Consider the following 21,191-nt stretch of genomic DNA (forward strand, 5'->3'; position numbering starts at 1 on the left):
CTGCCGACTCACCCGTCCAGTAACTCCTATGATAGCATTCTACTGCTATCTGGTGGACACTGTTATAGCAATGCAGCAGACCAGGAATACGCCAAGTCTCTGCATCTACCCCACGATCTGGCGAGTTGTTGTATAGCTTACATTGAAAACTACGTGTTAAGAAATAATTCCTGTTAGTTACGCAGAATCTTTAACTCATTTCAACATAATGCCCCCTTATGTGTTCCTTAAGTTAAATAAAATGACAGGCATAATTCCAGGGACTTAATAGAGTAAGTGTTGGTTAGACCAAGAAGGAACAGCACGTGCATTTTGCTCAGAGAAAATATTTATTACACTTTTTAAGATAAGAAGTGTTCATTTGTTTGTGCTCATTGCAAACGACTGGCTCCATATGCTTCGTCGTAATGCAGTCAAGCGTCCAGGTTCACCTGACATGTCTTTAGACACATAGCGCTACGGAAGTTAGAAGAAAAAATCTCAAAAATTCAGAAACAAGTGGTCGTGTGAATAATATTGTACTCAGTAGTTTCCAAGACCTGGAAAAAATGAAGATCAAATGCTTCTGAGTCAAAAATTACAACTTTAACAATTTAGCCCTATCTCGCCCCGTCATTTAAGAGGTTGTTTGTACTTACTAGTGGCAGGGGGCGCTAGATGAGATATTGTGGCTTCTTCTCTTTAGTAACGTTGGTATTTCTTCCGTGATGGAAGGTCAACACTTCCGCCACAATAGAGAATCCACTCTCCAAATTCCTTTTCTGCACAATAAGAAAGTTCCGGTTTACACTGAAGAACTTTAAATAGTATTAAGATCCGGGTTTTACGACAGCGACGATAGAACCAGAGCAGGGACCGACCTTTCCGGAATTAACAATACAGAGTTCAGTATCTTATTAAAATATATAATCTTCGAATAATCATTTGCCACGCAGGAGGTGCTTATTTGCTTTCATCCGGGTGAGGAACTGGAGGTAAGCTGTGCGTAAAATCATATTGTGATGACAATTATTTAAACGTAAAATAGAATATATGTCTTGACCTGCCACAGCTGTTTCGGTCGCTAGCTATAATTTATTTTAAACCACTGTGTTAACAACGGAACAGCCTTAGAAAGCAATTAATTCAACGAGCTAAGTCAGCGAGCCAACTAAGCGTTGGAAATTCTTCTTGGCCGATATCGGCCGAGCTAGCTTGCTAGGGCTAGCCAGCTATATCCGGGTTTGCTGGCTTTGTCAATCCGTGTGTTCATTTTATTCGTTATATCGGTTAATAAATACCCTAAATGTTCGTTTGGTTCTTGAGTCGGTGTTGCCGGAGTTACACTGTGTGATTTTTAACCCACAGGAGCGTGTTACTTCATCAGTTTTTGCATATCCTTGCCATCCAGTCATTAAGATGTGCGGCGCCCATCACGGACACGTCAGAGCAGTGGTTCAGGTGCTGTGGGCCCAGTTGCTTTTCGGATGGGTGTTCGGCTCGGAACTAACCTTCGAGCTTCCTGACAACGCCAAGCAGTGCTTCTATGAAGACATCACGATCGGCACGAAGTGCACGCTTGAATTTCAGGTATACATTTATTTCGGTGGCCGAGACGTTTTATATTGTTATTATTATAGGTGGAGGCGGGTGTGGTAGTAATTAGAGTAAGATGTAAAAATGATTTATATATGTGTATGCACGTATGTGTGTGTGTATATATATATATTTTTGTTTGTTTGTTTTAATCTACGTGCATACATGCAACTACTACCACATCCTCCACCTATAAGAATAATCATCATCATACAGTTTGTGGTGTCGGCATGATGTATATTCATTTAATGGGTCATCTCCCATTTTTATCTGAATTGAATTTAAAATCAGTACAGTATGCAGACAGTTGGCTTGCCAATTAAACTTGGGGCATTCACTTGGTATCAGATTGTCCAGTTGAGGATAATTCCAGTCTTTAAAGTATGATGTTTTCATGGATTCTCTCAGTTATTGATACCCATGCATTAAGAATAAATTCATAAGTAACCTGTCTTAATGAATTTAAAACGCACCGTAACTGACACAGTGGATTGAAAGCTCTGATCTGAAATCAGATCTGGATGCGATAATATCTTCTGCCATTTTAGTTGATGATAAACATTTAGAATTACTTCGCAAACTGTCCTGGCTAATCTGGAGTAAGTGAAGACAAACACATTAACTGTGCTGTATGTCACAGCTGAGTGCTTCATTTGAAAATCATTTTGCTAAGTGGATCTCTACTCTGAGACGTGTCCAGCCTAACTTGCGCGTGAAAACAGGATGTGTTGATCACGCACAGGTGGTGACCGGAGGCCATTATGACGTTGACTGTCGCCTGGAGGACGCGGACGGGGTGGTCCTGTACAAAGAAATGAAAAAGCAGTACGACAGCTTTACCTTCACGGCTGCGAAAAACGGGACGTACAAGTTCTGCTTCAGCAACGAGTTCTCCACGTTCACACACAAGACGGTCTACTTTGATTTTCAAGTCGGAGAAGATCCTCCTCTCTTTCCCAATGAGAACAGAGTGACTGCTTTGACCCAGGTATGCAAGGAATTTAAAAAAAAACTTTTGGTCTTTGGTAAAATTACAGTTGAACTGTTTGAGTCCAATTATGAGCCCAATGCTCTATTTCCTATTTCCTGTTCCAGTAATGTTAGGAAATGCCTGTAATATTGGTGTCTAATGTCTATTTTTGTATCTATGTTTGTGTTTTGGTGTAATCTATGACAAAACTTCATGTGATTTTTTTAAAATTTAATTTTAAGACAGTGGTTCCCAAACTCGGTCCCGAGGGACCCCTGTGGTCGTTTTTTGTTCCAACAACAATTGCAGTCCCAGAATTTTAACAGTGGGTAAAAAATCCCCCTAAACATGAAAAGCACTTTAATTAAGGAAAATAACAGCCTGTTAAAATTCAGGGATTGGAATTGTAGTTGGAATGAAAACCAGCATAGGCAGTGCTCCATCAGTACTGAGTTTGGGAACCCCTGTCCTAAGAGACAGTTACAGGTAACTACAAAGAATTCTACCAAATAACTGTCATAATTTGATTTTCACGTTCATCTTGTGTCCAGGATGACTTGTTCTGTTTTCATAGCTTCCATCTCTTTTCTGTCAGTTAACACAGTTGTAGTCACAGTGACTTTTATGACCTGTCAACAGAAGCCTTATCCCTTCCCCCTCCACTCCTACGTGACCGTCTCCCACATTAGCTTCCTGCCAGATATGCTATTCAGTTTTTTGAAATTGTGTCAGCTGTCGTGCTTATTTAAATTTTTACCGGTTTATCCAGCCTTTGCTTTTACGTGCCTCATATCTGGACTCGTTAAGGTTGGTTATGGGGGAGTGTAATAAGCAAATTTAGACGTGGTCGTCCTCTAAGAGTTAATCGCGGTTTGAGTGGGAAAGCATGTCACTGTGCATTCTGGGAGGGTACTCTATTCACGTAAAGGGTTAATTTGTCTTAGGTTTAGTAGCAGTGAGTACGGGTTCTGACTGAAAGGAGAATGACTCCAGACAGGCTCAGATAATGGCCACAGTTTGTTGAAAGTTCTCTCAAATGCATTCCTGTAGGGGCGAGGGCAACATGGTAAATGTAGACCTAAATGACCACCTGCTACCTGGTAAAAAGGAGACCTTTGGGATCTCAAAGGGTGGACGCTGGGCTGTCATGTCGTCTGGAACGTTGTGTGTTCACAGCCTTTTCCAAACTGTCTTTTCAAACTAATGTGAATTACTTAAATTATTTCTAATCTCCTACAGAAGGCTGCCAGGCATATTATTTGTAGACAAGAAGAGGAGACCACTTTGAGCTCCGATTGATCTGTCGCTTGTTTTCCTTATGAAGTATCGCTCTTATGTTGCTTCTGTTCTTTCACAAAGCATGTGTTATGTAATCTGATGCTATGCATGCAGCTTTGTTAAGCCCTCATTAAAAGGTGGAAATTTGCCAGAAATCATTGATGCCGATTACACGTATGGGTTTCTTAAAGCAAAGCTGTACTTATAACACATTGCTGTGTTTTATGGGGTGGGAGAGGGCACTTGAATCCACTCAGGTTTGTCTGTAGAGAACCTCGCGGGGTGCCTCGCGCTTTCCCGCTAACTCTGGCTCGATGTCCTCCCTGGCAGATGGAATCGGCCTGCGTCTCCATCCACGAGGCCCTGAAGTCCGTCATCGACTACCAGACCCACTTCCGTCTCCGGGAGGCCCAGGGCCGCAGCCGGGCTGAAGACCTCAACACCAGGGTGGCCTTCTGGTCCATCGGCGAGGCCTTCATCCTGCTGGTGGTCAGCATCAGCCAGGTGGTGCTGCTCAGGAGCTTCTTCTCAGACAAGAAGACCACCACCACCCGCGTGGGGTCTTAACATCTCCCCTCCCAAACCCACCCCCACCCCAGCTCTGGCTCAGAGCCCCATACCGGATGGACTTCGACAGACTGACCACAGCCAGTGGAAGTTCACAAGTTTTTTTTTTTTTTTTTTTTGTTTTTTTTTTTTAAAGATTCCATTTTCTTTGTTAATGCGTAAAGAAGAAAAAAAAAAAAAGTCACGCTCTGTATTTACTTTTAAAGACCCAATTAATTATTCTAAAGGTTGTAAGTGCAGGAAATGCTACCTGGAAAGGTTGCAAATTAATTTATTATAATAAGGATATGGGTTTTTTTTTTTCTTTTTGGTTTTTTTTACACCACTGTGGACCTGAATATATGAAAATACTAATATTCTGTCTTGCAGGTCTTGAACTTGAGATGCTTTTGATTCTTTATTAGATGTTAAACTGTAGTGTTAGAAGTTAATTCATCTCTTCAGAATGCACCACTCATGCCGTGCCAGCAGTCCAAACGAGGAGACTCCTCCCCCACGTTCCAAATCTCTTTCACTGCACCGTCTACAGCGATACAACTCCTACCTTTGAGTCAGAACCGAAATGTAAGCTGAGGTTACAGAACTTTTATTTTTGGTGTACAAAATTGTACAAGTTGGGAGATTGGCCTCTCCTTTGTCCCACTGTTGAGTTGTTTTTGTAAATTTGGCTTTCGTACATTATCGGTTGATTCGAGAGCAAGTTCTTTCTTTGAACGTAATTGGTCCCCTTCTCTGGTATGTATAGTGAAATCGGAAATAAATTGAAAAAAGTTGTAAGCACATAACTTTATGGTATTGTTTTTTAGCCCGTTCTTTTAATTATGTGGTCTTTGTTTCCGCTGTTAGGGTATGTTCGTATCGTTTCCACACACAGACGGTTTTGTCAGAACTCATTGGCAATGACATCTGTCTGTTTCACAATGGCGAATAAACATTTTGTGTGAAACCCCACTACTTTTGTAACCCATTTACTGAACAAATCTTACACCCAGGATGACGTTTGCACAGATCTGTGCCAAAACACTGTGCAAAGCACAAACGGTATGCAAACAGGATCAGTTTGTACTGCTTCAACGAGTTCAACTTACCTTTGGCCAACTCGGTTCAAATCACTGTATTTAGTTCTCTTAGTTTTTAGACCTTGAATATCAAGGAAAAAAAGAAAAAAAATAACTGCACTCTGGTATGAATTGAATCCGTACTGCTAACATTAGAGTTAGCCAATGTGAATGTTTAGCTTTTTTGCCAGGCTATTGAGCTGTGCAATTTTTACAAGGAGCAGTATTCAAATGATATGGACTGGCACCTCCAAAATTCAACACCGCAGTTGCTAGTTTTTAATTCTGGGCTTGTCATCTAAATTCAATTGATGGAAAATTTGTCCATTTTTGGTCTGCACTTTTCCTTCCTACAAACATATTTTAATAAAGCAAATGTGAAAATACAGTGGGATCTCCAGCTACACTGTTGTTTCACAAACACATTTTTTTCATTTGTTTATACTAAAGTAGTACTTGATGAGGTAAGTTCTCACTCATCAATATTTAACTTTTTTTGTAATGTTTGAATTGAATGCATTCAATTGTGCAAATTGTTCCACGTTCAATTGTGGAAGCGTGCCGATCTATATTTTCTGTTCCGCTTGCATAACGCCGGTCTGTTTCGCTGTGTTTCTTCCTTCAGCCACTAGGAGGAGGTGTGATAACACAAACCTTATAAATGTGTCTGTTGCTCCACTGCATTGAATGGTTCCTTTTCTTCTTCTTAGAACTGTTATCTTTCCTGTCTTTTTTTCCCAATTCAACGATTTCTTGCTCATTTTATCAAAAAATCAATAACAAAAAATTTTCTTATCAGGCGTTACATTTACACAAATATAAGAGTACATAATGATGGCAGGTCATTCGTTCAATATGGGCTTGTCATTTATCAATTATATAAAAGCATTTTCAGAGTCAGGACTCTAATTACGCATACTTCACTAAGCCTTTTAAATGCACATGACTGTAATAGTTTGTGTTGAAACAGGTAGCCCTCAAGACATACTCCTCAGTGAATACTACTCCACATTTTTCCATATAATTATGGTCCTTTAAAAATTATAAACCAATATGATATAGTATTTTAATATAAATATACAACAGGACCCAAGTGGAAATGAGTCAAAGGTTTAATAAGTAGGACACTAGTTTCTCTTCAGTTTTGATTCACAACTTACGATCACGTGACATCGGTGACAAGCTTCAAATGGAATTTGGTCATGGGCGTTGGCCTGTGCATGTGCTCTCTTCAATGAGCTCACACCTGCCAAAGGTGTGGTGTATACAGATTATACAAGACCAGTTTCTTCATCACACCTTGACTCTTTACAATGTTCATAGACTATGGAAAAGGTGACAAGGTAGGTTCTGTGTTAAAACAGAACAAGGAACATTTTATTATGCATATCAAACATTATTTGTAGGACTACACGCTTTGTATATTTTTGTTACCCCAATCATAACCTTCCCTGAGCTTTGTCCTAAAATACATATGAACATTTTTTTTTAATGAGAAAGCTGAATTGTAAGAGACCATTCCGCCTATAAGGCTCTTCATTTTGCCTACAGTCTTAACTAGGTACAACATCCAACACTATGACAAGCCTGGTCTTGAATAGTTCAAAGTCTCTGCTAACACTGGAATCCCTGGTGAGCTGTTCTATCCGTTAATAACTGTCTGTGAAGAAAAACTCACAACTATAGCTATTAAATTTACCTTTTACTCATGTCCACGTGCGTCCTCTCGTTCTGCCGTTGGCTCTTGAAATGACTTCATTAATCCACTTTATGAATGCCTTTTTTAAGATGCTGATGCTAAAGACCTTAAGTGTAACTTTTTTTTGCTTATACACTTATAATAATTATATTTATATATTTTATTTGCCATTTTTACAGTATCAGCCAGGGTCAGCCAATCAGATTAAATAATCTTGACAAAATTATTGCCAGCCTGTACAACTTTGCATTTGCAAATATTCATATAACTTTCCAAGCTTTAAATGTAAGGTCTACAGGGGCTAGCTTTGCCTCATGGTGGACAGTGGCCAATTCGCATAAGTTCATCACAGAACACTTAGGAAGATTATATATAAAATGCTGAAACATTTGCTTTTCGAAGTATAACCATGGTCAAGTAGGCCTAAGCCTCCCAGCACTACCTGTCTTGTTTGATTTGGACGTCATCTTCACCTGGAAGCTCACATATAATTACTATGTAACTCGTAAAAGTTAATTGTTTAGCTGTTCTTAGTCACCATCACCAAACAATGATAATGTCACAAAAAATTGGCTGTCCATATACCTCACACCAAGCTTAATCAGAATGGTCTGCAGTTTAGACTCAAAATTTCCCCAAATAGATTATTTTGTACTCGAAACCTCTAAAGTTGTAAATATAAACTTAACAACGAATGTACTTTCCACCCAGGCTTTGGAACTTCGCGAATTAATTTTAAATGAGAGAATAGGAATGTATTCAAATAGCTTCAAGAACATTTTGCCATACCACAAGACCAAATCGTTTTAACAGTTCAACTCCAATAGCCTGCTTGCTTTAAAAAGTGTTGCATATTCATCAGCGTCATCGACATCGTGATCATAGTAGCTGACTAGTATCGAAAAGTTCTGAATCTAGCCGCCTGGATATTGCAGCATTTTCCATTAAGCAACGGGGTAGTAATTTTTCGTCAGAATGCCGTAGCAGTATATCAGCGCTGTGATTGGACCACAGCCCTGTCAATAAACAGGAGAGTTAAGAAAGCTTTGTTTTTCATCAGGCAGAATTGTACTGTGGGTATTAGGTCGTGATGAAACCGGCGTGTAGGTGGACGGGTACACCCTGGTGATTGGTAGCTAGCTATTGAACAAGTATACATATCGACACTGTTATTGACGAATGTTTATTTTTACCTAATAGAGATTTATGGGGATTTGATTTACTGGCATCACCAAGAAATCGCATTTTGATAAAGTGTTTAGGAAGACGGCGACCAAAAGAAGGGACTGGACGTCATCATCATCTTTTTCTGGAGATACACACAGGAAACCAAAGCGGGGGTGGAAGCATCTAACTAGCAGTCCGTGAGCTACCTCGGTTTGGCCCACGTTAAATTTGATAATTAATCGGGAGTACTATTTTAAGGTATCATGTCTAAACAAACTGAATTGATTCTTTAAGAAAATGTCTCGTCCTTGTATTTTATCGAAAGCGGAGCGACAGTTTGCTGTTATGGAAATCGACGTCGAGGATATAGCAGAGTGACCTAGCAAGCGATCTGAAAGAGTAGCTTGCGCGCTAACTAGCTACAGTAGCTTGTTAGCCAGCATAAGCTGCCGTAGCAAGCCTGTTAGACAAAGGGGGGAGGGAATGGTTCACGATTATCAAATAAATAATAGCAGTGTGTAGTTTGTATTCGGATATCTCCACCCACCCCTAGAAATTGTTTGTGGTTGTTTAACTTGCCTATCTGTGAGAATACTGATTAGCTAATTAATTAATGCTTGTTGGCTAACCAGGTACCGTGACCTGTCCGGACTAACAAATCTAGTTTGACTTGCTTGATGGACAACGTATTTCTAGCAAGGAGCTAACGTAAAAGATACACCCCATTATTTCCTTTCTTGCTGCTTGCGACGCGGTGATAGTGTAATACCTCAAGAGTAATTGGCTAGCGTTTGCTAGTTGACTAGATCAATGGATCTCAAGACGGCAGTGTACAACGCAGCCAGGGACGGCAAGCTGCGGTTGTTACAGAAGCTTTTGGAGAACAAAGCTGGACATGAAGTTACCAAGCTCATGGAAGAAAAGACCAATGGAGCGACTCCGTTGCTGATGGCTGCGCGCTACGGGCATCTGGATTTGGTCGAGTACCTTTTGGAGTGTTGTGCTGCCCCGGTTGAAATCGGTGGGTCAGTGAATTTTGATGGCGAAACCATCGAGGGAGCTCCGCCGCTGTGGGCCGCCTCTGCTGCCGGGCACCTGAAAGTGGTGCAGTCATTACTGGGTCACGGTGCCGCGGTGAACAATACGACGCTCACGAATTCAACCCCTTTGCGGGCCGCCTGCTTTGACGGGCATCTTGACATTGTGAAATACCTGGTAGAGCACAAGGCTGATCTGGAAGTAGCGAACAGACACGGTCACACCTGCCTCATGATATCGTGTTACAAAGGACATAAGGAGATTGCCCAGTACCTCTTGGAAAAAGGTGCAGATGTTAATAGGAAAAGTGTTAAAGGTAAGAAATTGCATTTCATGTCTGTGTAGTACAATATTGACTTGGTGTTTAACACAGACTGGTTGTTCAACTTGCAGGCTGAACAAGGGCCCCCCAGCAAATTCATTCAAATTGGAGCCAGCACAAGATTTATTACAAAGATAATTAGTTGTGTGTGTTTGATTAAAATGATTTGATTTACTACCTGTGGTATGCAAAAGAAAATTAATATGGTGCAGGCCCATCACTGGCCAGTTAGCTGGGAAAAGTCTGATTGTTTGGCAAGCTTCGTAAGAACTTCCAGTACTATGAGTGTATGCTGTTGGTTGTGACAGTTTGACTGAGGGGGTCAGAAATTGAGCAGGTCCCTACAGTGGGGGGGGGGGAGGGGGGGGGGGGGAGGGGGGGGGGGAGGGAAGAACAGAGGTACTGACAGAGATGGCCGGTAATTAGAAGCACGTGCGTGCAGGGAGAGAGATGAAGGCTCACATGTAATACTGGCAGTGTGGTTCACTGCTACAAGGTTCACCAGCACCAGTCTGCTGAGATATGAGCGGTGCATTTGTTGGCCAGTCGGGGGTGATAAAGAGAAGAGGTGTGAACTTGGAGAATTTGTGTACTGGAGGGCGGTAAATGCACTGCAAGTCCATTCAGTCCTGTGGAATGACTGGAAGAGTGCCGTGAACCCAAAAAAGGCCATTTTTAAATCCGCACTCTTGGGGAGACTTTTGAAGCATCAGTGGAATTGTGGGTAATCGGTCAATGGGACAGCAGGATCCATCGTTGAGCTGGATCGTGGGAAGACTTTGTCATTGAGATGTCGGTTTTACGATGCGCGTTCCTACAAGGCTGGCCCCTTTGTCCTGATAGGCTCTCAACATGTTGTCCCCAGTTGTAAGGCCGGCCTCTTTGCCCTGATAGGCCCTCAACATGTTGTCCCCAGTTGCTCCGTATGTAGATCACGGCGATTGAGGCTTTGAAGTGTCTATTTTTGTGTTTGATATGTTGGCCTCATAGCAAGGCCTGAACTCAACCTTGATTGAACCAGTCAGGTTGGCTTGTGGATGAGGAAATTCACTAGTCACACAATTATTTATACATACATACATACACACACACATATATATATATATATATATACACACACACACACACACACACATATACATACAGATGGCTGGCTTCATATAGCGTAGTGGTTAGGAAACCACCTCAGGGGTATAACTGGAACAGTGTCTTACTACATAGCTTTGAATGATGTGCGCACTTAGCATTTTAATGGTGAATGACTTGATAATGTCCAGTGTCCAATGATAAGTATATATTTATCAAATTTAGAAAATTATGGACTTATATGGTTCTTCAACTCATGAGGGTGTGTTAATTTGCATAATCCATGCACAATGTGTTATGTTTACTTGGATGATTTGGACCTTCCTGATAACGACTTCATATTTCGTATATTTGTCACCTATGAGCTAAGAAGTCTCTCTCAAACAAATGGGCTCAATGATCTTCTGTTTATTAGGGGCTTGCACAAATTACTCGGAGCCGTAGTGGTCATTTCCTTCCCAACCTTCTATAGCCAAAGTCATTACGAAGTGTTTAACTCAAGTATGAATCATGGGGTGCTGTTGTCATTGTTAAGGGCAGTACTCAAGCCCAATATCAGCTAACACTAGCATGGGCTATTATGTCGTTTTAAATTTTTAAAAATGGTACACTGTTGAGCTATGAGTCCTAGATGGAAACTGTAGCCTACTAAACCATTTTAATACAAAAGGGAACATCCATTGAATTTGACAATCAGGGCGGATGACGTTGGCCATCGAAAGTGGCTTTTATCCAAATACGGCACGTGCTCATTTCAAAGCTCGCACGACGTGTACTTGTTACCTGTCAGGAGCATCGCCTTTTTATGAGCTGCTACATCCGTTTAGCGACATCAGTCACCGAGGTCAAATCGAGAACCAATTCAGCCAATCAGGGAGAGCGGAATTCCTGTGCGATTCACTCCGTACCTGCCCGGCCTGTGAGCTTTCCGAAACGAGCTGCGGTGCATTGCGGTGTGGGGAGTTGGCTGCGCAACGCATCGCTCAGCTGTTCCCGGAGATTCAGCGAAATTCACAGCGGAATACCTGGGGGCAGGAGAAGCCTCGCACAGGCCGCACTGATGTGGCGCTCGAAGGTGACGGCGGTAAACAGAGTAGGCTGTGTGAGGTGTGTTTAACGTGCGCTTCAGAAACACGAGGGGACGCGACCTTCCTGCGTTTTTAAGGCCGGATTCTGCAGTAATGGGGACACTGCCCATGAGCCCCTGTTCATTTCCATGTGGCCTGCTTGCATAGCAGTTTCCCCAGAGGAACACAACAGGAACGCAACAGGAACGCTCTCTGAGCGGGACAGAAACGTGACTGTTTATATTTGCTGCATTTAAACTGTGGGCTTTTCTCTCTCGTCACTTCCTTGTAATTTTTACAAGTGTTTCCATATCAAAGTTTCTCAAGTTTTTCCACGTTGGGCCATTTGGCCCAATTTATTCCTGTTTTTTTCCCCCATTTGAACGGTCACCTCTGATGTGCTGCCACCAGAACCCGAATATTAGCCGACATTAAATATTATATTCTATAATATAATCATTCGAGAGTTGTGATTTTGGACATGCTACTCTTTTTTTTAAAGACCTAGTGCACTTTCTGAATGTGTACTGAGCACTGAATATCCAGCAGTACTGAGTTACAGGTGTGAGCCTCATTCAAATCTCAACTGACTTTTTATGTACAGTATCTATTAAGTCATATTTTTTACTGCTCAGGGTCTTTTATATGAGTGCCTGAGCGTGTATCACAGGGTGATTAATCGGGATCAACAAATGGGACTTAGCAAATTTCCCTCCGACATTTAAAAATGACTTACTACAGCAAATACATTTTCCTATGTTTTGAGGGATCTTGAGAAAAGCCTTCATAATGGAGAAGTTGTCTTGTGAATATTCTGCATTGATTTGCGAGTTCCTTTTTCCCATCACTGTTGACTGAGGCCTTCTAAGAATCTCTCTTCTAAACCAAGTGGCCACACAGAATGCTGTCGCAAGCCTATAGTTTTAATGCTGTCAGTGTTATTTGATTGACTCTTTATTTAAATTTACCTGGGTGTGCTTGTAGCTGCTGATGGGATTTGGAATTGTACGATGGACCATTTCATATAGCTATAAAACTTTATTTTTAGTGTGGGGTGGAATTGTATGATACTCCATTTCCTATAGTTGTAAAACTTCATTTTGAGTGTGAGGTGGAATTGTGTGATGGTCCATTTCCTATAGTTATACAACTTTAAGTGTGATGGGTTGTACAGCAATTTAAAGCACTGGAAAGAAAAGTGTTTTGTTTGGCATATTGGAATGCATTTGTGATCTCTGAAATTCTTCAGAGCCATTGGGAACTAATGCGGGTCCTTAGCTGGGAGGCTTGGAGATGCTGGCGCTGAGGTGTAGCTGATTGTGGGCGTGGATGTCGATGGGCGGGAATCCTGTCTTTCTGGTGGAATTAGCAGACGCCGGGCTCCGGGTTCTTGTTCACACCCTCGTCTCAGCGGCCGCTGGTTGTGGGAGAGCGCTGTAGACGCGTGCGATTTCCCCCGGTGAACCGCCGTTAGCGAGCAGCCCCGTTAGCGAGCAGCCCCGTTAGCGAGCAGCCCCGTTAGCGAGCAGCCCCGTTAGCGAGCAGCCCCGTTAGCGAGCAGCCCCGTTAGCGAGCAGCCCCGTTAGCGAGCAGCCCCGTTAGCGAGCAGCCGCGTTAGCGAGCAGCCGCGTTAGCGAGCAGCCCCGTTAGCGAGCAGCCGCGTTAGCGAGCAGCCACGTTCGCGAGCAGCCACGTCGACGAGCGGCAGGGCTGGTGTTCCGGGCCGATGTTGTCCTGACTTACGGGTCATTGGCATAGTAGGTGGAAGTGAAGCAGAGATGAGATTCTCCTTCTCCTTGCCGCTCCTAGTGCCAGGTTGTGACTTGAACACCTGGCGGTTGTGATTTCTGTCAGAAAGTTTGAACCCGTTACAAGGAAGTTTATTGTACTTACTTCCAAAGGTCTTTTGCTTCTGAAGTGATACTGTCTAAGAATGAGAAGTGATATTGTTACCATATTGGAATTTTTTTTTCCCCACTCTGAAACACGTGTATGAAACTGAAACTGAATTTTTTTTTTTCAAGTCTGATGTTGACATTTATGCAAACAGGAAGGCCAGTATCTGAATGAGTGGGTTCCCCCCCCCCCCATTAGGGAAAAAGTTTGTAAATACTAGGTGTGAATTGCAGGTGAACTGAGAATTGTTCTCCAAATATTGTGCATAAATAGCTGCTGGATTATGCAAAACGTCATCCTCAGGCCAAATCATGTCTTCTTTTTGACAAAATGGCCTTGTACAAAATGGAGCCTGTAGCCTGTCTTTTCCCTGGCTGGCAGTGGTCTTAGCTGATTTTTGTGTTGAATAGGTGGAATAGGTGGTCTGACACTTTATAGCGTAAGTTCATTGTGTTCTCTGTTAGTTATGCAATAAATTTCAGACAGTGCAGTGCTGCAGGGAGACTGCGTTGTGCAGTCCGTACGGCTGCCGGCTGACCTTCGCCCTACGTGCGAATGTCGCAAATCCCCCCCCCCCCCCCCCCCGCCCCCGCCCCCGCCCCCGCCCCGCAGAGGAAAACAAAATAGTCGTGGGACACCAGGATCATTTCACCTGCAGCCGTCTGCCAGTGAGCAGGTGGTGACAGTCCGCCATGACGGTGGCGTTCCCGTGACAACGGCGCCTTCCTCTCTCTCGATCTGGCGTGTGCAGCTCTTCGCTTCTCTGAGCAGGGTTGAGAACGCGTCGGTGGTTTCTCTGCGCCAATTCGGAGTCCCCTCTCTGCACCCTCATCCTGAACGGGGCGCGGAACGTCACTGTGCTGCAGGTGTTGACTCTATACACCCCCCCCCCCCAGGTTAAGCAGATTCTGATTGATAAATTGAGTCCGGTCGGCCGCAGTCAGTCTGTGGTCGCTGGCAGCGGTGAGAGCCGGGTAAGGTTCACCGGTTAATAAACAGCGTGACATCATCAGCGCCCAAGACAGATCGGCCGTAAAGATAGGCTGCGCGTTTCAGCCGTGTCATAGTGGGCGTGGCTGTCCGTCTGGCTGCCCGCTCAGCCTGCATTTCCCGGGGGTTTACCCAGCGAACACGTTCACGCCGCTGAACAGACTCCGCACACACCTGGCCCCGGCAGGTGAACCCGCACACCACACCCTGTGTGGGCCCCTAGTGCCGTTTTGGCTGCTGTTGGAATGCATTATGGCAGGTTTGGGAGTTATTAAGTAATGTGTCATTATCAGGCTAGAAATAGCTCGGCTGTAAAGATATACATTTCTGCATTGTCATAGTGGGCGTGGCCTTACGTCTGGCACCTGCTCAGCCTGGATAAGTGATGAGGAAACATTTTGTTTCCATTAATCAGCATTTGTTTTTCTTTTCCTCCTTCAAAGTGTTAGTTCTTCCTGGAGTGATAAACTTTGCTGAAGCTGGTGTTTTTATTTTCCTTAATTAATAATTAATTCCTGTTAATCCTTTCTGAAGCGATGAACTTTTCAACTTTGCTGAAGCGAGCGAGCGAGTGAGTGTGTGTGTGTGTGTGTGTGTGTGTGTGGGTGTGGGTGGTACGGTGGTTCTTGGTTTACCTGTGCCGTCTTTTTCCGGTACATCTGAAACGGACGAGGTGTCCCGCCTGTGCTCCGGCTAACGGCCTCTCTCTGTGCCCCCCGCCCCGCTGCCCCCCCCCCGCAGGTAACACGGCCCTGCACGACTGCGCCGAGTCGGGCAGCCTGGACATCATGAAGATGCTGCTGAAGTACGGGGCGCGGATGGAGCGGGACGGGTACGGCATGACCCCCCTGCTGTCCGCCAGCGTGACGGGGCACACCAACATCGTGGACTTCCTGACGCAGCACCAGCAGACGGGCCGGCTGGAGCGCATCAACGCGCTGGAGCTGCTGGGCGCCACCTTCGTGGACAAGAAGCGCGACCTGCTGGGGGCGCTCAAGTACTGGAAGCGGGCCATGGACCTGCGCCACGGCGACGGGGACGGCGGCGGCGACGGCGGGGGCGAGGTGCTGCGCAAGGCCGAGCCCAAGCAGCTGATCATGGCGTACGACTACGCGCGCGAGGTGGACAGCGCCGACGAGCTGGACGGCCTGATCTCGGACCCGGACGAGATGCGCATGCAGGCGCTGCTGATCCGCGAGCGCGTCCTGGGGCCCTCGCACCCGGACACGTCCTACTACATCCGCTACCGTGGCGCCGTCTACGCCGACTCGGGCAACTTCGAGCGCTGCATCAACCTGTGGAAGTACGCGCTGGACATGCAGCAGAGCAACCTGGACCCGCTCAGCCCCATGACCGCCAGCAGCCTGCTCTCCTTCGCCGAGCTCTTCTCCTTCATGCTGCAGGACCGCGCCAAGGGCCTGCTGGGCACCCAGGTCTCCTTCCAGGACCTGATGGGCATCCTGACCAAGAGCGTGCTGGAGATCGAGCGGGCCGTCGGGCAGCCGCAGCCCGCGCCGGACCCCGCCCAGCTCAGCAAGGCGCTGTCCATCATCCTGCACCTGGTGTGCCTGCTGGAGAAGGTGCCCTGCGCCCCGGAGGAGGACCACGCCAAGAAGGAGGCCATCTACCGCTTCCTGAAGCTGCGGCCGCGGGGCAAGGGCGGCTACAGCCCGCTGCACCTGGCCGTGGACCGCAACACCACCTGCGTGGGCCGCTACCCCGTCTGCAAGTTCCCGTCCTACCAGGTGGCGTCGGTGCTGCTGGAGTGCGGCGCCGACGTGGACAGCCGCGACGAGGACGACAACAGCGCGCTGCACGTGGCGGCCGCCAACAACCACCCCGACATCATGAACCTGCTGGTGGCCAGCGGCGCGCACTTCGACGCCACCAACGCCTTCCGGCAGACGGCCTGCGACCTGCTGGACGAGAAGGAGATGGCCAAGAACCTGATCCAGCCCATCAACCACACCACGCTGCAGTGCCTGGCCGCCCGCGCCATCGTGGGCCACGGGCTGGCCTACCGCGGCTGCATCCCCGAGAAGCTGGAGGCCTTCGTGCTGCTGCACAGATAGTGACCGCCCCCCCTGCCCCCGCCTCCCCCCCCCCCAAACCCACCGCCGAGAGTGGCTGCCCGGATGGCGAGGCTGAATTCAGTGACCTCCTCCCCCTCCCACTCCACCCCCCCACTGTGTGCTTCATGATTGTACAAAGACAAAAATAAAAGCAACTTTGTGAGACTTTTTTCGATGGCTTCCTGCCAAGCCAGAATCGGACGGCGAGTTCACTTCCTCGAAGATTCTGTAACTTTGGCCTACACAGAATTTTGTACAAAGTTTGGCTTTTCTTTGTTTTTCTGTTTTGCTTCTCTTTTTTTTTGTTGGTTTTGTTTTTTAAACTTTTTTTGTTTGCTTGAAGGATTTCTTCATATTTCACGCTACTTATGAGGATCCGCGTGAAAGCCCTCTCCATGACCCCTTCTGCTTTCCGTTCCTGTCACTATGCAAAGGTTGCAGGGAATTGTGGGATTCGTTTGGGTAAACCTTTTTAAAAAAATTTAATTCCTCTGCCAAGGAAGGACATTCTGTAAATTTGCATCCCTGTAAAATGCTTGCTGTGCTCTTAATTCAGTGCTTATGTTGTCAGCGTCGGTTGCACGGAACTGAGTAGAGTGCACGGAATGGACTGTTTTTTTGTTTTTTTTTTAATTCTGTCCAGCCACAAAGAAGCTTTACGAAGTTTGGATGTTCATGTTTGCAGATACCGTAAGTGCTTTACTCTTCCTATGCACAGGCTATGATATGCGACTGTTCTGTGTTGGCACTCGTCTGTGCAATACCTACGATTTTTGTGATAAATGCCTGTTTCTTTGAATGGATTGTGTTTTGTTTTGTTTTTTTTGTTTTGTTTTTTTTTTTGTTTTTTCCTCTCAGAACTTTCTAGAATACGTTACACTACGCAAAAATGGGTTAGGGTGTACGGATTTCGCTAGACCCGTCTTGAATGAGTCTGACTGTAAGTGAGCACGCAGACTAAGTAACAGAAGTGCTTTTATTGCATCCCAACAAAGAATGTCTTGTGAGCAGGAGATGATGTGTGTGCAACATTAACAATGCATTGTCATGTTCTGTGGACCCCCCTGTTGTCGTCAGGCAAACTCTTCGACACGAGACGAGGAGTGTTAAGGGGTCGGTCCAGCGCTAGGATTGGAATGTGCATGTGGTTTAAAATTTTTTAGAGTAATTTCTCATTTTCACCTCTCGAGCTTTACGCAGCGTATCGTTCAGAAAGCGTCAGGAGGCCCGCCGATCTCGAGGCCGAGCAAAAATTTGTTTTTACTACTGCTGACATCGTTTTGAAGTCGGCAACGGACGCGCTGCCTTTTCCATACAGGCAGCACTTTGTTAAAAATGCACATTAGCTTTAGTCATGTGGCGAAAAAAAGGGCTTTTCATATTTTTAGGAGCAGATTTCCCTACCGAAGGAACTTTACAGACAGACCATCAGGTGATTGACTGTATTGCGCACTTTATTACCACAGAGTACAATACTTCATATGGCAGTATGGCATAAGTCCTGTTAATGTCTTAAGAGCAAATTTGACAATAAACCCATGTTGCACTTGTTCTGTGTGTTCAGTTATTCCCCCCCCCTCCCCGCCCCCCCGAACTCTTGGGCATCGTACGTTTGAGTTGGACGTTTTGCGGAAACGCGACGTCCAGCCGGCTTGTTGGTTTGCGACTCGTTCGCCCGTTTGGTCCGTGGGGGTGAGTTCTGTCGGCCTCTCCACTTCCTAGAAGCTACAGAATGTCACACGGCCGTAACGGAATGTTCCCTGCTTGATGAGTCATCGTGAAGTTGCCACGGCGATGTTTACCGTGCAGTTCTCCTGGGCTTTTTATTGTGGGTTGTAGTGTCTGCCAAGGGAGGCGGGGTGGGGGTGGGAGGTGGGAGGTGGGGTGGGGGTGGGAGGTGGGAGGTGGGGGGGTGTTTGTATTGCCGTTGGCTTTGATACTTGAAAATGCGGAACTGGCTGTTGATCCAGTACGCGAATGAAAAGTGTGAATGGGATTTTTATTTATTTATTTTTTTGTTTATTTAGTCTCGTACTTGAAATGTTCTCACCAGTCTGGTGCGAAAGGTGGTGTATGGAGGTTATTTTTAGAAAGCGTGGAGGTGCTCGCTGTCTGCACCAGCCCTGTTAGGATGGCTGAACAAGCCGTATCCTTTCATCTCCTGATTTTTCACGCCAGACCGGGAGCTGTAAATGCTTAAGGTTCCTTGAAATCTGTTAAATCAAATTTCTCACCCTTCCTCCCAGACACTCGACTCGCGAAATATTTCTGTTAACGTTCGTGATTGCATTCATCAAAAATGTGACACAGGGCGAGATGGAGTTTCTGGTTCGGTAGTTTTTAAGAACGACTTTACATACCACGCATTTGAATTGCCAGTGCCTTGGAGTCTAACAGGGGAATATGGAAAAAGATCAAGAGAGGAGCAGGAACAAAGCATACTGAGGTCCACTCACTGCAAACCGAATAGAGTAGGCTTTTCAAGACTTTAACCTGAAAGGAGATGTCCATTGTAATGAGTGTCACAGAGCCAAAATGGCGGTTCCGCTCCGGGTTGCCTGGAGGGCAGTGAAGCACAGGACCGGAGAGGGCCCATGGCAATACACGGTTACTCCATTTCTCAGGTTCGAGGCAGGACCCGGGTTGTCAGCATTAAGTGTGTCGTCATCCCGTCCCACGGGTGGGTCAAAATTTTTGAAAACCCGAATCGTGTTTGGGATTCGTTCACTGGCCAGTTTCGCTTTCAGAGTTCACGCTGAAGTCTGTTCTCCAGTCCTGCTCTGGGATGTTCTTCAAGGAATTATACCTGTGTTGTAATATTCCGACTTTCCCCCCCGGCGTGTAATGAGGCGGCCATGTGCTTTACTGTTATCGGTGACCTGTGTGATCTGAAAGAGGGGAAGACCCATTCGACGGCTCCTGTCCCTGCGTTGCGCCATCCAGACCTCCAGGTGTTGCGTAACTCCTCTCTGGCTCGCCGGTGATGCGTGCGGCGGGCCTTTCCAGACGCAGTCACGCGTCGCGCCTTCGCGGCGAACCTGGCCCGGCCTGGCGTGCTGTCAGGTGACTCGCCCGCCACGGAGGTGCGCCTCCGGTCTCGGGTGTTGAAAGCCGGAGTCTTCCCCGTTCTTCCTCCTCTTCGGCCTCGCCTCCTGACGCTCGGCCTACTTCTGTTGTGTCTTAAAATAGCCTCTGAATAATGCCCCGCTGAAAGCGCGTCCTACTTTCACGGGCTCTGGCTCCGGAGCGCCCCCTCAGGTGCCGGGAGGCGGTGCGAAGGAGGGAGAGGAGCACGACGAGCCTGTTTCCCCCTGCATGATTGTCCCCCGAATCGTCCTGCTGCTTGCCAGGTAAACCCCCTGCTACACAGTTCAGAGTTCAAGTCACTCCAGTGTTCTAGAACTCCACCGCTTTCAGTCACCAGTAGTGACTGTGACATCATCAGCATTAGAATGTTCAGTTAAGAACATTCTGATCACGCATTTGTGATCTAGGGTAAATGCCTTGTGACTCCACACTCAATGTCCCATTTTTTTTTTTAGCATACTTAGAAAACCCTCTGACGAATTGGTTTATATCGTATGGCTTTTTTTTTTTTTTTTTTTCTATTCTTGTTTCAAAATGCTCTTACTGGCTTTATCTGGAAAGGTGCATGAACAAGTCTTCACATGTTGAATAGGTTGTGTTTCTACATTTTTTGCTTGGGCTTCTTTTTTTTAACCACTATCTTTCCACTTTGTCACGACTATGGGCAATATGGCCACCTTCTAAGTGGTGGGGGAGGGTCTCTCTGAGGGGATTTTCCTCCTCTATGGCTGGAAAACCTGCAAGCTGAGATCGACCATTAAATACAGAAAGCCGTTCATGTTCGATGGGGAGTCTGTGGTGTGAGGTGGGCGGTGGGGATCCACAGAATTGGCCCATTACAAATTCCACGGACCGGAATGAGCGTCGGGCCCGGACGATGGGACGGATGTGCGTTGGATGTGTTAACGGGGGCTATAAAGAGCTTCCTCTCGCAGCTCGGCTCGGGCCTCTCTGCGGGGACGGATCGCAGGGTCCCCGGAGACGCGGCGGGCGCTCTATTTTCAGCCGGGACACGGCGGGGTATAATTGATATTCTATTGTTAGCTCTCCCCCATCGCGCACGGCCGCTCCTGGTCCCTGTCCCTGCCCTCCCGTCGCTCCGCACGCTCGCTCCGATGAGACACTGCTTTCACAGCGACTGACTTCATATCTTCCTGCTCCTGGATCTCCCTTCCTCCCTCCCCCTCGTGTGTGTGTGTGTGTGTGTGTGTGTCACATGGCAAATAAAAGCCAAGGATGAAGCCCTTGTGAAAATGGAGGGATTTTTTTTTCCCGCTCTTTTTTTTAACTGACATTTTGCATTGTAAGGTTGTGTGACA

The 21,191-nt window shown here is 46.0% G+C and overlaps 2 protein-coding genes across 3 annotated transcripts; both read left to right on the forward strand.

The window, feature by feature from the left end:
• Positions 1–848: 848 nt before the first annotated feature.
• Positions 849–5,341, forward strand: tmed7 (transmembrane p24 trafficking protein 7). Of its 2 annotated transcripts, none has more exons than XM_035378979.1 (4): positions 849–974; positions 1,391–1,569; positions 2,318–2,563; positions 4,154–5,341. In XM_035378979.1, exons 2-4 carry the CDS (start codon positions 1,399–1,401, stop codon positions 4,388–4,390), a joined length of 654 nt encoding a protein of 217 aa, XP_035234870.1. In that variant the 5' UTR covers positions 849–974; positions 1,391–1,398; the 3' UTR covers positions 4,391–5,341. The 2 variants fall into 2 exon arrangements, with proteins under 2 accessions (XP_035234870.1, XP_035234869.1); XM_035378978.1 differs by having other exon boundaries at positions 862–974; positions 1,348–1,569.
• A 2,757-nt stretch (positions 5,342–8,098) lies between these two features.
• Positions 8,099–18,336, forward strand: LOC118206361 (protein fem-1 homolog C-like). Its single transcript, XM_035378977.1, has 2 exons — positions 8,099–9,668; positions 15,455–18,336. Exons 1-2 carry the CDS (start codon positions 9,125–9,127, stop codon positions 16,783–16,785), a joined length of 1,875 nt encoding a protein of 624 aa, XP_035234868.1. The 5' UTR covers positions 8,099–9,124; the 3' UTR covers positions 16,786–18,336.
• The last annotated feature ends 2,855 nt before the right edge of the window (positions 18,337–21,191 follow it).

This window comes from Anguilla anguilla, chromosome 10 (assembly GCF_013347855.1).
Source record: "Anguilla anguilla isolate fAngAng1 chromosome 10, fAngAng1.pri, whole genome shotgun sequence".
NCBI lineage: Eukaryota > Metazoa > Chordata > Actinopteri > Anguilliformes > Anguillidae > Anguilla > Anguilla anguilla.

Bases quoted from the DNA above. Each gene is read 5' to 3' on its own strand.
- tmed7 (XM_035378979.1), top strand. From the start codon at position 1,399: ATGTGCGGCGCCCATCACGGACACGTCAGAGCAGTGGTTCAGGTGCTG. The intron at 1,570-2,317 runs GTATACATTTAT...GATCACGCACAG, and splicing joins AGTGCACGCTTGAATTTCAG to GTGGTGACCGGAGGCCATTA. The intron at 2,564-4,153 runs GTATGCAAGGAA...CCTCCCTGGCAG, and splicing joins GAGTGACTGCTTTGACCCAG to ATGGAATCGGCCTGCGTCTC.
- LOC118206361 (XM_035378977.1), top strand. From the start codon at position 9,125: ATGGATCTCAAGACGGCAGTGTACAACGCAGCCAGGGACGGCAAGCTG. The intron at 9,669-15,454 runs GTAAGAAATTGC...CCCCCCCCGCAG, and splicing joins TAATAGGAAAAGTGTTAAAG to GTAACACGGCCCTGCACGAC.